General features: G+C 37.4%; 2 protein-coding genes across 2 annotated transcripts; one reads left to right on the forward strand and one right to left on the reverse strand.

Annotated features, from left to right (window-relative positions):
* The first annotated feature begins 3,665 nt into the window (after positions 1-3,665).
* On the forward strand, positions 3,666-10,994 carry LOC137719744 (uncharacterized). The gene is given in 3 exon segments (XM_068458774.1): positions 3,666-3,832; positions 9,992-10,606; positions 10,922-10,994. Coding segments are annotated over 3 exon segments (855 nt in total).
* A 532-nt stretch (positions 10,995-11,526) lies between these two features.
* Positions 11,527-13,643, reverse strand: LOC137719745 (uncharacterized). Its single transcript, XM_068458775.1, has 5 exons — positions 13,531-13,643; positions 12,951-13,284; positions 12,690-12,836; positions 11,879-12,011; positions 11,527-11,801 (listed from the first exon to the last, which is right to left on the reverse strand). The coding sequence occupies exons 1-5, from the start codon at positions 13,641-13,643 to the stop codon at positions 11,527-11,529; spliced, it is 1,002 nt and encodes a 333-aa protein (XP_068314876.1).
* Between the last annotated feature and the right edge of the window lie 474 nt (positions 13,644-14,117).

Here is a 14,117-nt window from a genome sequence, read left to right on the forward strand (position 1 = left end):
TCATCTCAAATTCCTACTTCAGGTACGCGGTAGTTTTTATGAGCTCTTTAGGAGTTCAGATAAGGTTCATGCCATTGACATATACTGCAATTATTGCAAAACCGAAATGTGACTTCTTAATGAGCACACAAGGGCATAGTTCATTGTTCACATATTTTTGACTAGTCAAATACTCAATTAGACGGTTATACCACATTTTTTCGGATTACTTCAAACCGTAAAATGAATGCCTTAGCCAAATTGAGAGCGTGTTCTGGGGTTTGGAAATATTTGATCTAGTCAATGTAAGTTATTCGGGAACTTTCATATAGATTTTTGTATCAAGATCCCTATAGAGATACACAGTTACTATGTCCATCAGCTGTATACTTAGTTTTTCAAAAACTATTAAATTGAGAAGGTAGCGAAAAGTAATCACATCTATAATGGGTGAATAAGTTTCATTATAGTCAATCCCGGGGCCTAGTGAGAAGCATTGCGCAACAAGATGAACTTTGTAACGCACAATTTTCTTCTTCTTATTACGTTTCCGAACAAAGGGCTTCACATGTGGAGGAGTAGAAGCTACAGGTCCAAACACATGACGTTTCGCAAGTAAATTAAGTTTGACTTGGATTGCTTGTTTCCGGTTTGACCAATTGGTTCTACGTCGACATTCATCAACAGAACGAGGTTCAATGTCCTCACTCAACATGATCTCAGTAGCTATTGCATATGTTAATGCATCGTCGACGATCACCTTATTTCTACACCACACATCATTTAAGCTAGCATAATAGACTAAAATCTCACGATTCTCGGGAGGAGGATTCGTCTCTTCAAGGATGCTTCCGTAATCTAGAATTTCCTCATGAGTAAGATAGAATGAGTAAGCGACAGTTGGATTCAAAGTATGCTATTCAGGTGCCTGTGTTGTGGGTTTCTTCTTCCGGGGGTATGAATCATTTGAACCAAGAAGTCTGCCACACTTTTGTGTAGGGGCAGATGATTGGCTAGTCGCTAATGTACCTGGATCACAAAGATTGGTGTCCCAGGCCTCTAGGAAAGAAGTCTGTCGTATATTTGGTACATCCATCTTTGTAGGCACATTCGCAGTTGGAATATGTGATCTTGTCACGTGCGCTAGATCAATGAAAGCATATGGTATGCTCTGAGTTATGCTGTGGAGATCTAATATGCGCTGCAATTTAGTTTCAGACTGAGCGGTGCAGGGATTTAATGAGACAAAGTGGAAGTCATCCACGATAATTTACGTTGTTCTTCAGGAACGTCGATGTTCTTATCTCCCCTTAACGACTGGAAGATTGTCTCATAGAAGTGACAATCAGCGAAATGAACGGTAAACAGATCGTCTGTCAAAGGTTTTAAATAACGAATAATCGAAGAAAAATCATATCCGACATAGATACTCATCCTTCATTGAGGCCTTTTTTTGTACGTAAGGGTGGCGAAATCGACACATAGACCGCATAACCAAAAGCGCACAGGTGCGATATGTAGGGTTCATATCCAGTAACCAACTGAAGGGCACTATATGTTTGGTCGCAACAGGCCTCAAGCGGACCAACATGACTACGTGCAATATTGCATGGCTCCAAGCAGCGATTAGGAGCTTGGTACGTATGACCAATGATTGAGCAATCATTTGAAAGCACTTAATGAATGCCTCTGCCAGGTCGTTCTGGGTGTGAACATGGGGTATTGGATCTTCAACTTCAACCCCAACTGACATGTAATAGTTATCAAAAGTTTTAGATGTGAATTCTCTAGCATTATCCAATTAAATGGATTTGATTGGATAATCAGGGTGGTAAACCCTGAGCTTATTAATATGAGCCAACAATTTGGAGAATGCAGCGTTCCTTGTGGACAACAGACACACGTGTGACTAACATGTGGAAGTGTCAACCAAAACCATAAAATAATTAAATGGTCCGCATAAAGGGTGAATCGGTCCACAAATGTCCCCTAAATCTTTTGTAGAAAAATGGGAGGATTCAAATGAATCTTGTCATAAGAAGCTTAGTAATAAGCTTTCCCATATAACATGTTTAACATGTGATTCCTTGAATCGAACCTAAACTTCGAGTTAGTGGATGTCCGTGTGATGATTTGAGGATATGGTGCATCGCTCTTCGTCTAGGATGTCCCAAACGATCATGCCAAATTGTAATTTCGTGCGAGGTTCAAAGGTAGGGCCGACCACATAGTGGCTCTCTATGGGGTGAATGGTCATAGTATATAAACCCCTTGGGATACACTCCATCTTCTCTAGAATACACTTTTGGCCATATTCGTAAGAAGTTATGCATAGAAATTCAACTTTGTTTTCTACGTAGGTTTCAACATGGTAATTGTTATCTCTACTATTCTTAAAGCTCAACAACGTTCTTCCAGAACGTGGAGAATAAAGAGCTTCATTAATGGTCTAGATTATACCATTGGACAACATTATATGTGCCTTATTGTATCCTTCGATCAGGTTGGATAGGCCTGAGAGGGTTGTCAAATGTGCATTCTTAGGTATGAAGTTAGTGAAATAAATACGTTCACGCAAAACGGTGTGCATGGTTGTACTATCTGCCAGACAACTAAATTCACCACTAGTCATACCTAGAATGAAAAATTCATTTGAATCGGTCACATGCATAAAAGTTCTAAAAACAAATATCCATTCAAAATAATTTTAAGTATTCGTGGATGGAAATTAATTAAAAACTTAATATCCAAAACAAATCACCAACAAATAATCCAAACATAAAGGAAAATTGTTCAAAATTAAACAAAAACAAGGGTGGTTCGGCCACTACTGTGGAATTCAGCCCCAAGGTCTTATTTCAACTAAAAAAAATAAGTCTATGTTTAAGATTCTAATCTTTCATAGGTGTGGTATCCTCCTGAAAGTTAGAAACTTCCATATTTGTACTTTTCGGATCGTCCACTTGCACAAAGTTTGATTCAAACTTCTTACGATGAGAATGATATTCAGTTACAACATTCTGGGGAGCTCGGCAAACACGAGACCAATGGTCCTTTGAGCCATAATGATAGCACATATCTACATCCATGGTTTTAGGTGCTTTGCCTTTATTCTTGAAGTTTGGGGCTTTGGGAGCGAGGTTAGAGTGCTTCTGGGCTTTGTTTCATCCATTGGATAGGCCTTGACTCTGTTGACCTTGACGGGGTGGCTTTTAGCCACCCCTACCATGTCCCTTTTGGCGTTTTGGGCGTTGGTTTGTGTTATAGTGTGCTTTAGGCACAACAATTGCCCTAGTAAGTCAAGCTTGATAATTCTTCATCAATAGCTGGTTCTGTTTTTCGGCGAGAAGTAAAATAAAAATCAAATCCAAGAATTTAGTGAACTTCTGAGCTCTATATTGTTAATGCAGGACAATATTAGGAGCAGAGAATGTCGAATAGGTCTTCTCTAGGAGATCCTCTTCGGTTAAAGTTTCATTACAAAACTTAAGAAGTGATCAGATTTGACAAACTTCAAAATTATATTCATTCACAGACTTAAAGTCTTGGAAGCGCAAATGCTGCCAGTCGTGTCTTGCTTCAGGCAATATGATGTCTTTTTGGTGATCAAAACGATCAGCCAAAGTGACCCATAGTGCTTGTGGATCCTCCTCAGCAAGATATTCAATTTGCAAGGCATTATGAATATGTCTTCAGATGAAGATCATAACGGTGGCTTTCTCAGCTTTGCTAACAGGGTTGTCCGTCTCATCTTCAATGGCGGGACGCAAATTTTTTGCAGTGAGGTGGAGCTTCACATCTTGGATCCACTTGAGGTAGTTCTTTCCAGAGACCTCCAAAGCGGTAAAGTCAAGTTTGTTCAAATTCGACATATTCCTATTACAAAATAAAGGACAAGATGTGATTAGTGCAATGTTGAAAAAAAAAAATCAATCCATTCACATAAAAGTAGAACATTCATGTTCTAATAGACATGTATTGGTTAAATTCGCATGAAAAAACTTCAGGTTTTCATGGTGACGTTTTTAAGTGAAAAACTTTAGGATTTCAAACAAGGCATGTTTATAGAAACTTCAGGTTTCAAAATAATTATGAACTTCAGGTTCATATGTTCTTGCAGACAAACGCAAATATATACACATAAATATGCAACAAGAAGTTATGCAAATATAACTTCAGGTCTAGAATTACAATTGAATTAATTATTTGGACTTCGGGCCAAAATTAAAGTGTCGGTAAAAAATATAAAACTCATTGGGCCTAAAATAATTAGGCAATTAAACTCGGGGCCGAAAAATTGGACCAAAGCCCATAGATGGGCTGAGTAAACAGGAGCCGTGTGGCCCAGAACCAAAAAATAGGCTTAGGTGGATCATGCCTTAATGACAGAGTGGGCTACAAGCCTAGTAGCAGCAAACAGATTGCAAGAGAGTTGAGCCCAAAACAAATGGCCCAGATGAGGGCGTGATCATGTGTGACTCGTTATGGGGGAACACCATGTACCGGCATTGGGCTAGGTCCAACAGAAAACTGAATGGGTTGTTGGATCTGGGATGAGATAACACATAGCAGTAGTAAGCCCAACGGGCGCTGATGCGGGCCGAGGATCCGATGCCCACTTGGGCTCAAGTCGAGGGGATTCGGGACACCCGAACGATGCTGGGTGTCGGAGCACAATTGGGAGAGACGTCGATGACACTTCAGGCGACTTTCCTCGGGAGTCAAATCACGACGAAGCTTGTGGGTTCACTTGGGAACTCAAATCGTGGACGGAAACTTAGGTTTCATTGGATTTTTTAGGAAAAAAACCCATTGTCTTCGATGATGGTGAGATCCTAATCACAACTGTAGGCGTGATTTCCCAGGAATTAACGACGGTGAAATCGTGGCTTACTATGGGCAGCGCTGTGGGTTAGGTTTTGATGCCAAATAGGCATATTCTCATATGGAGCAAGGGTTTTGCTCCAGTGCTTCACAGTCTATGGTGGGCTTGTGTGAGCCCAATGGTGTCGGGGGTCACGGGTTCGAGGAACCACTAGGGTTCTCGATTTCAAAAAATTTCAATTCAATGCAATTCAATTTTTATATGCATATTCAATTCAATTTAATAGTTTAATGCATGTAGATATATTTGATGCAATTCATGGCAATATCAAATTCACATAATTAAGCAATTATGAATATAATGTATACACAATTTATGTAGAATCTAAAATTCGAAAAGCGTAAAGTTAGGTCATTCATTATGGTGAATGTTCATGCTATCAAGGCTGCAAAAATATCGAGATAAAAACCATTGTTTTGAAAGAACCTGATTGCATGATGATATGAATGAACTGGTTTGATGCAGAAAAAGCTTCGTCAGATTCCTAAGCGCAAAGGTAGGAGCATGTTGATAATGTGTTGTAGCCTATTTTATCTGACAAGAAGAAAAAGGCTGGCGGCAACGGTATAAAGAGAAAGGAGAGATGTATTTGTAGAATCATAGGGAATTGTGTGTTGAGGATATTACATCCCCCTATGTAGTGCCTTTAATTATAGTAGTAAAAGGGAAGAAGAAATCCTTCATCCCCAAGAAATACAAGTCCATATAGGAAATAATAACTAAAATCAAATATAATGTAAGATTTATACAATCACACTTAAATTAGGAAAGTTCACAACATTCGTGAATTTATTAATCTATTTTGGTTATAACCTTTCAGTCTAGTACAAAAAATCTAATGGACCTTCAATTTTTCTCCCATTTATTATATTATTTTTAACCAAATTTCTTTCATATGGCTTAAAGTCCCCTCCTAACCTTGATTTCTTACTCCGAACTGAACACAATTTTGTAAAAAATAGCTAGTTGCATATGCAATTTGGATTATATGAATTGGTAAAATATAGCTAGTTGCATAAGCAAAATGGTAAATGTAGAATTGTTTACTAAACATGTTGATTCAATCCTAAAATATTTTCCGACCAATCAATTTTTTTTCCAGTGATGGACCGATTAATTGTCCCATCAATGGACGGATCAAAATTTTCGATGTAAAGGTCACTATACAATGATGACTTTCAAAAAATACGTGTAAAGTGATGAATTTTCTCATTAATTCTTTAATTTTGTTGTGTGTGTAATGTGAAGAAAAATTTACATGATTTAAGATAAAAAAGTTGCACCTATTCCTATTTTTTTATGTCACTGTTGAACTTGAAAATGTTTTCGGCGACAGGAAAACTTTTTTAGCACAAATGATGGTGTTTGATGCCAATTTCCGGCACTGACGGCGGTGACCTGCGATAGGGAAAAATATATTTCTTCCAATGCTGAAAATGTCTTGGCCGACAAATTGGGCATAATCTAAATATATAGTTCGGACTTGGTAGTTTTCCTTAAAATTGGTATTTTTCTTTAGGTTAAATAGTCAAAATGGTCATTGAGATTTGTATAACTCATCACTTTGGTCTCTGAGATTGTCCACTATCCATCATTTTGGTCATTCGGTTAAAAACTTTTTGGGCAATTTTCAAAGCTTTATAACTCAATTGTTTCTTAACCAAATTTGACCCATAATATATCAAAATGAAGATAGGAAAGTGTAAAACAAGATTATACCTATTTGGAAGTCCAATGGTTGCCAGAGATGGTTGGAAAATATCCTCAAATGTGACTGGTCCGCCAAAAAACTGGAAAACTCGCCAGAAACCGGGTAAACCTTAAACGTTCATAACTTCTTCAATAATCAACAAAATCAAGTGATTCAAAAACAAAAATCATACTTCTCAACGAGACGAAGAGAATGGTATCTTTCTCAATGGCTAACTCGCCGTGGTTTGGTCGGAAAACGGCTCGAAAGTGGCTAACTCGAAAATGGTTAGCCACTTTTGAGCCATTGTCCGGTCTAACCATGGCTAGTTAGCCATCAATAAAGGTACCATTCTCTTTATCTCGTCGAGAAATATGATTTTTGTTTTTGAATCACTCGATTTTGTTGAGTATTGAAGAAGTTATGAACGTTTGAAATTTACCCAGTTTTTGGCGAGTTTTTCAGTTTTCTCACAGACCAGTCACCTTTGAGGCTAATTTCCGGCCATCTCCGGCAACCATTGGGTTTCCAAATAGGTATATTCTTGTTCTACACTTTTCTATCTTCATTTTGATATATTATGGGTCGAATTTGGTTAAGAAACAATTGAGTTACAAAGCTTTGGAAATTGCCCAAAGAGTTTTTAACGGAATGATCAAAATGATGGATGGTGAACAATCTCATGGACCATTTCTATTGATTTTCAATCTCAGGGACTAAAGTAATGAGTTATGCAAATCTCAAAGACCATTTTGGCTATTTAGCCTTTTCTTTAAAACCTATATTCAATATTTAATCCTAATTTACCTCTCTTTGCTGAGTATTATTGTTTGATGATAAATCTTTTCATTTGTAAGTAATATTCTACTTTTAAAACCAAACTATTATGGCATGTCCATGGTTTGATTTAGTCCAAATTCTCACCCCTATTGTAAATATATCATTGTCTCCTTCAAATTTGGACATTCATTCTTATATATAGTTTAATAGATGGTCTCTCCACATAATAATTTCTCCCTTTATACAATTCATTAAACTCATAAACTAATTAACGTCATGAACTTCGGGGAAAGAAAAAAAAATTAACATCATGATCAACTAGCTTTTAATTTAATAATATTTATCATCCAAAGTTGGATCATATCCTAAATCAAATCCGGGATTCCCCATTGATTAAAAAACACTAGAATCTTGATCTAAAGTTAATTGAATCTCTCAATAGAAATAAAAGATTGTTTTGCCTTTAAGAAAAAGAACAGAATACTTCAATCGAGCCACTTCCTCTCAATAAGTTACTGCCAGGTGCATGGTAGCAGTGGTCATCAAACCACGTCCTAATGCATGACATTGACAGGCTCCAATCCGTACAAATCCAAATTGCATATGCAACTAGCTATTTTTTACAACACCGTGATGGAAACTTATCAAACACTTCAAACATACTGCATTATTTAATTTAAGTTTAGGCAAGGGGTGGACGTGACGGCATGGTGGATAAGTTTTTTTTTTTTTTTTTTTTTTTTTTTTTAAGTTTTTCAACTCATTATGCTTCGGTTTTGAATCCTTTGTGTTCCAGTAATTTAAATTAGTGGGATGTATCATTTGTTAAAAACAAAAAGGTTAAGATTAGATTACTTAGTATTTTAAACAATAGAAATATAAAATATGGTCTTTTGGTTTTGTCCATTTCTCTGAATTAGGACTATTGAGTATTGGCAGTTGAGTTGGCTGTGAAGCCTGACTGGTTTTATTGATCCAAGGCCAGGCAAAATCAAGAATTATTTGCTAGCTGGTTTTACAATGTAATGTTCCCAAACCCAAACCCATCCAAGTTTTTGAGTTTAATTTGGTTGAAATCTAAAAAAGAATATGCATTTTTATTTACAAATTTAGTTTCCTTAGCATTACCTTACAATTAAACCCCAAAGATTTATCTCATTCAACTTTGTGTCTGAGGTCCCGAGTTTCCCCTTCTCCAATAAGTTTTCTTATATTTTTATTATATATACATTTATGAATGAGTAGGAGAAATTGGAATTAGAGTTTTCCCATTCTTGGTAATATAAATACCCACGATCTAAAATGAGATCATTAATTACTGTATATATGGCTTTATGATTAGGAAAAGCATCCTCGTCAGATTCCTTCCATCTAAACCTCATGACCCACAAATCTCGACAGACTTATCTTTTTTTCTAGCCCCATTAATTGGATAAAAATTTTAAAGTGATTAGTATTCAAGAGAGTACTCCATGTATTATAACATAAGTGAAGGTACAAATAAAAAATTATTATTTGCTCCACTTGTATTATAACACTTGAAATACATTTTGAATACTCGAAAAAATCTCTTCATTCATTATGCATCGTTTTCTTTAGTCCACTGATCCTGATTGGCACTGTAGTTCTCTCCTTAATTTAATCAAAGAATCATTCCCCAAAGACTCAGGAAACAACAAAACCCTAATGTCCCAACCCATAAGCCATATATATCTTGGCAATCGGCTTGTTAGCAGCTCGGACCCGAAAAGTCACAAGAAACATCACTGATTGGGTTTTCTTCACGATGCATGATAATATGCCAGAAGGCCTAAGGCTTAATAATAAATTGTTAATGCATCAGAGGCGTCATTATGCACCATCCCAGCTTTAAGGATATGCATGGACTACTTTGTGATCATCTTCAACTTTACAGTATTCTTTAGTCAAATTTTCGATGAAGAGCATTTTGAGTGAGAGAAAGGTGGAAAAACACACTCATGAAGGATTTGATTTTTAATAAATAAATGTTAAAAAGATTCTTTCAAAACAAATCGGATAAATGATTCCTATGATCATAAAGTATTCAGAAGATGGTTTATGTGCTAAAAAAACTCGAATTTAAACTTCTGTGATGTACTCTGTTAGTAAATTTAGTTCAAAAATGATTTTTCCGTTAACTACCTATTAATACATAGTAAAGTGATTTTTCTGTTAACTATCTATTAACTCTCTCTCTCTCTCTCTCTCTCCTACTTCTAAAAAATTGAACGACTCTGTCTTGGTGATCTGATTTCCTGAGATTCAATCCTTCCCCTTCCCTTCTTCCTCCATTCTTCATCTTTTTCCTCCAAATTACACTACCCATTTCTTCTTTTCCCAGAAATTCAGTCCACGTTTCAAATTTATCAGAATTCAGATTCCAAAAATTGCAATTTTCATCCTTTTTTTCAAAAATGTTCTGACCCCTTCTTCCTACTCTGCACAATTAAATTAACTACCCAAATCAATCCAATTTCTTGAACTCAATCACATTTTTTATATTAATTAATAATTTATTTATTATTCAAACAAATTTCAATCTAATCCCATTTGGGTCTCTGTTTTGTTTTGTTTTTGTTTTAGTTTTTGTTTTTTTTGTTTTTTTTTTTTTGCAAAATTACCTAGAACAAATACAGGGTAATCCAACCGGGCCGGCCCGTACCCAGTCCGCCAAGCCCAAAGCCCAACATCCCCCCTTACTTCCGCCCAAAGCCCAGCCGGGGGAGTAGCTGCTACTGCATATGCTGCTGCGTCTTCTGCGCCTTCCTCCTCATTGTCATCATCCTCGCCGCCCTCGCCGGCGGCATCTTCTACCTCCTCTTCTTCCAAATCCCCAAATTTGAACCCGTCTCCAAACCCGACGGGACCCACCTCAACGTCCAGGCTGTCACCAGTGTCGAGGTGAGGAACCCCAACCTGAAACTCGACATCTTCTACCGCGAGGGGATCGAGATGTACGCGATCCTCGGGGATGAGAACGATGTAGGCTTGGCGTTGGGTTCAAAGCTGCTCAAAGGGTTCACGCATAGGCACCGGAACACGACGAATTTCAAGATGGATATGAGGGTGAGGAACAAAGTGGTGGATTAGACGGTGGGGCGGAGGCTGGCGGCGTAGTTGAAGAGTAAGGAGATAAAGGTAGCGGTGGAGGGAAAGACGAGGATGGGGTACATGATCAAAGGGTGGAGGGTTGGGATGAAGCAGATCAATGTATTAGAAAAATCACATTTTGAAGTAAATTTGCTAACGGAGTACACCAAAACATTTAAATTCGAGTTTTTTTAAAATATGAATTATCTTCCAAATACCTTATAACCACATGGATCATTTATCCGATTTAACTTAAGATTTTTTATAAACTTTTTACTATTTTATGTTTTTGGTACAATTTATATTAATATTATAAAATATTATGTAAAAAATATAAGGTAACAAAATTTTCATGAAAAACCACACTCTGAAAAAGTCTTTTTATCTTTTATCTTTTTAATAACTTTTATCATTACCAAGGCATGCATACATTATGTGCTCCACGTGTAAATCATTGTTACTTTCGAATTTTGTAGTTGGGCCGCCAGCGCACGTACTGGTTCCTTATCTGGGGAGCTTCTACAGCTCCGGGCTCTTCTACCATTCTGATTTTCTTAAACGTAGCAAGTACCATTTGCAAGACTTCAAGCTTTTAATCAGGTTATATATTTGTTAAAAATACAAACACGTCAGGCTTGTTAAAAAATTTGGAGTATTCTATACTCATCAGCATCGTAAAATTTTTGGCACAATTCGGAAATTATGAGAATATAATTTTTTTTGATCGAATTCTGAGAATATATTAGAGTATGGAAGCTGGAAGATCTTGTCTATAAGAAATTTTTTAATACAGGCTGTCGATACCTTCCAATCCATATATAGTTGGATGAAAAGACATCAGTACAGAGGAAATAAATCCCGAGTCTATTACGAACTCAGATAATATTGCTGGAAAGAAAATCCCAGCAATTAAAGTAATACAAAATCGCACGGAAAAGTCTATGTTCTTGATTTATTTCTTTTTCATCGATTTATTGGAAATTAACAAACAACTGAAAAGACAATCACATAAAACATAAACGAAAGATAAACACATAAATTTCCGGTACAGTAGTACTGTAGCAGTAGCACTAATGGAATATCAAAGCTTTTCTTCTGTGCTGTGACACTTGAAATCGAAGGTATTGACACCGGTATAAACGCCATCGTCGATGTTGCTGCTAAGTATTTCCCCGCTCATAGGAGTGTCCCGCTGGGTGTCGGAGAAGGGAACATCAAATGAAGCCTCGGCCGCTACATACTTCACCTTCACCCTAGTCATTGCTTGCAGAACAACTTTATACACAACCTCCCTTAGAGTCTCAGTTTCTCCAAATTGAACTGCTCCAGGAAATCCAATCTTTACCTTGTTATCGTCTGCAATTATTGGAATTTCGATATTGGTACTGCTCTTGACACCAAGAAACTTCAAAATCGACGAGACGCTAGAGTACTTCTCGTTGTTTGTGTATACGAAAGCTTCGCTTCTACAGGGTAAGATTCTTTCGTACGGACGGCCTCACCACGGCCATTTCCACCGTGTGTTGGTTGTAGATCCTTGCACGATAGAGGCGAAGAGAAATGCCACTGATTAAAGATGGCAATACTAACCATTAAACACGATAAATGTGAATAACTGCCCGAATGGAACGGATTTGAACATAGAAGTCTGAGTATATTTTTGGATATGTGAAAAACCGTTTATATTATTCGGTTATGGTTTTGGATATAATTATATGGATTCCCAAACCGTATCTGTAACCGAATCTGACGTGAATAGTAAACAATATAATTTATATAATATATATATATATATGTATGTATTTGTATATCCATTATTCTCCGAACCATTACCTTTAGAATACAAAAATTGCATTTTGTAGGAAAGTAAAATTTTGAATCAAAATCAATGCAAACTCAATAGTGCTTATGAGAGATATCAAAGACAAGCCAACATTATACGGGTTTCAATTTTTATACTCAACATGATTCATTTATTGGATCATTTTATACATCAAATGTTTAATAACAAAATTAATATCTACGAACTTATAATGTCCCAACTGAACGAATATAATTTTTGTGAAGATGGATATACCCGTTAACCGATGGGGAATCCATTACCTTGTGGGTATAGTTATGGATTATACCCGATGGTTAATTTACGGTTATAGATATGATTAATTTTCGTGATTATGAGGATAACATTTCTGTTCGCAAACCGAACCGTTGCCATCCCTACCTATCCCCCCGTAAGGGGAATACCTCTTCCACCTCAAGGTACGCCTCTTTGTCAATGGTGGGGGCATTTGCATTGAGACTGCTTGTAATTGTGCTGGTGGTATTTCTCTTGCGGAACTTATTGTTGCGCATGCTGCGGAGAGCAATGACATTGTCGCCTACTTTGATCGGCTAAAACAAGGTGTGGGAATCATTGTTGGTGCAGTCATCTGAGTCGGCACATATCCAGTCGTCCTTGGAAAGTCTCCAGAATTTCCCCGATGAATATTTGGACTTCATGCGGACAGTTCCATCAGCGTTGGTAAAGACCTCGTTCCCCACAGATGGATCTTCAATGTCATTGGATTCGAAATACAGCAGATGTGGTTGTTGGTCGATCAAGCGGGCACTGAGGTAGTGGCCATTACGGCCTTTGAATGCCACATGCTTGGGAAGTAACTTGACTGGCACCAACGATTCCCAGTCCATGACTATGAACACATCCACAAACTTCTGGCTAGGCGATTCCCCATACGTGTATATGAAACCCCAGTATCTGTCATTCGGATCGTTTTGCACCAATGCTACGTACTTTCCATTGTGGACATGGCGGAATCGGAGTACTATAGAAATAGTACTTCTGGCAGGCCAGCATCACATGCGTAGACAGGCTCGAACAAGGTAAACGAGAACATGGTTTGTCCTCGTCTCGTTCATCAGCACCAGAAACAATCTGAGTATAACCACAAGCAGGCATCACCCAGTATTTATTGTTGTAGCAGCATCTACTGTGTAGTAGTCCCTCATTCCCATTACTCTTTGCCTGCTCCACTTCAAATTTTGTGTATTCGCTCCAAGCTTCCTCTCTTGTGTGAAATTAACATACCTTGCAGCTGGCATGATTCGCTTCAGATTCTCATCTGCATCAACAATATTGAATCGTAAATAATTGTTATTGTGGTTCGACTTGAGCACCACAAACCTCGGCAACGTTGACATTTTAATTCTCGTAAATATTTGTTATTGTGGTGTTCAAGTCGATCTCAATCTCCCACAACTCACGTACTTGGCTACGTTTCTTGTAATTTATAAATTAAAACCAATGAAACCATCTCATGTCCCTGGTGACATAATTAATTGTCATGACATCACGGCATCTCGTTTTCAAACATTATATTGGGAGAAAGGATCGTAGAGGTCTTGGGAGAATAATGGTGCATGGTGCTTCCTTATGATGGATTTTGGAGTCAATGTGGAGCCAAAAATAATCAAGAAAAATATAAAGACGACATGTGAACTTTTAGGTGAAAAAGATAAAATTACCTTTGAAGCACACTGAGACTCCCACGTGCATGCAACAGACAATAACGGTTCAATTGAGGTCAAAGGTGATCAAAATGATATTCTTTTAAAGCCGTTCATCACTCCTCATCAAATATTCACTCATGAGTTAACTCCCAATTATCCTTTTTA

This window comes from Pyrus communis, chromosome 16 (genome assembly GCF_963583255.1).
Source record: "Pyrus communis chromosome 16, drPyrComm1.1, whole genome shotgun sequence".
Taxonomy (NCBI): Eukaryota; Viridiplantae; Streptophyta; class Magnoliopsida; order Rosales; family Rosaceae; genus Pyrus; species Pyrus communis.

What these genes read in the sequence shown, in the direction of transcription:
- LOC137719745 (XM_068458775.1), bottom strand. Translation starts at nt 13,643, where the DNA reads ATGTCAACGTTGCCGAGGTTTGTGGTGCTCAAGTCGAACCACAATAAC. An exon ending in CGAATCATGCCAGCTGCAAG is followed by an intron (nt 13,285 to 13,530) that starts GTATGTTAATTT and finishes CTGGCCTGCCAG; the next exon opens with AAGTACTATTTCTATAGTAC. An exon ending in CGTACCTTGAGGTGGAAGAG is followed by an intron (nt 12,012 to 12,689) that starts GTATTCCCCTTA and finishes ATCTTTAATCAG; the next exon opens with TGGCATTTCTCTTCGCCTCT.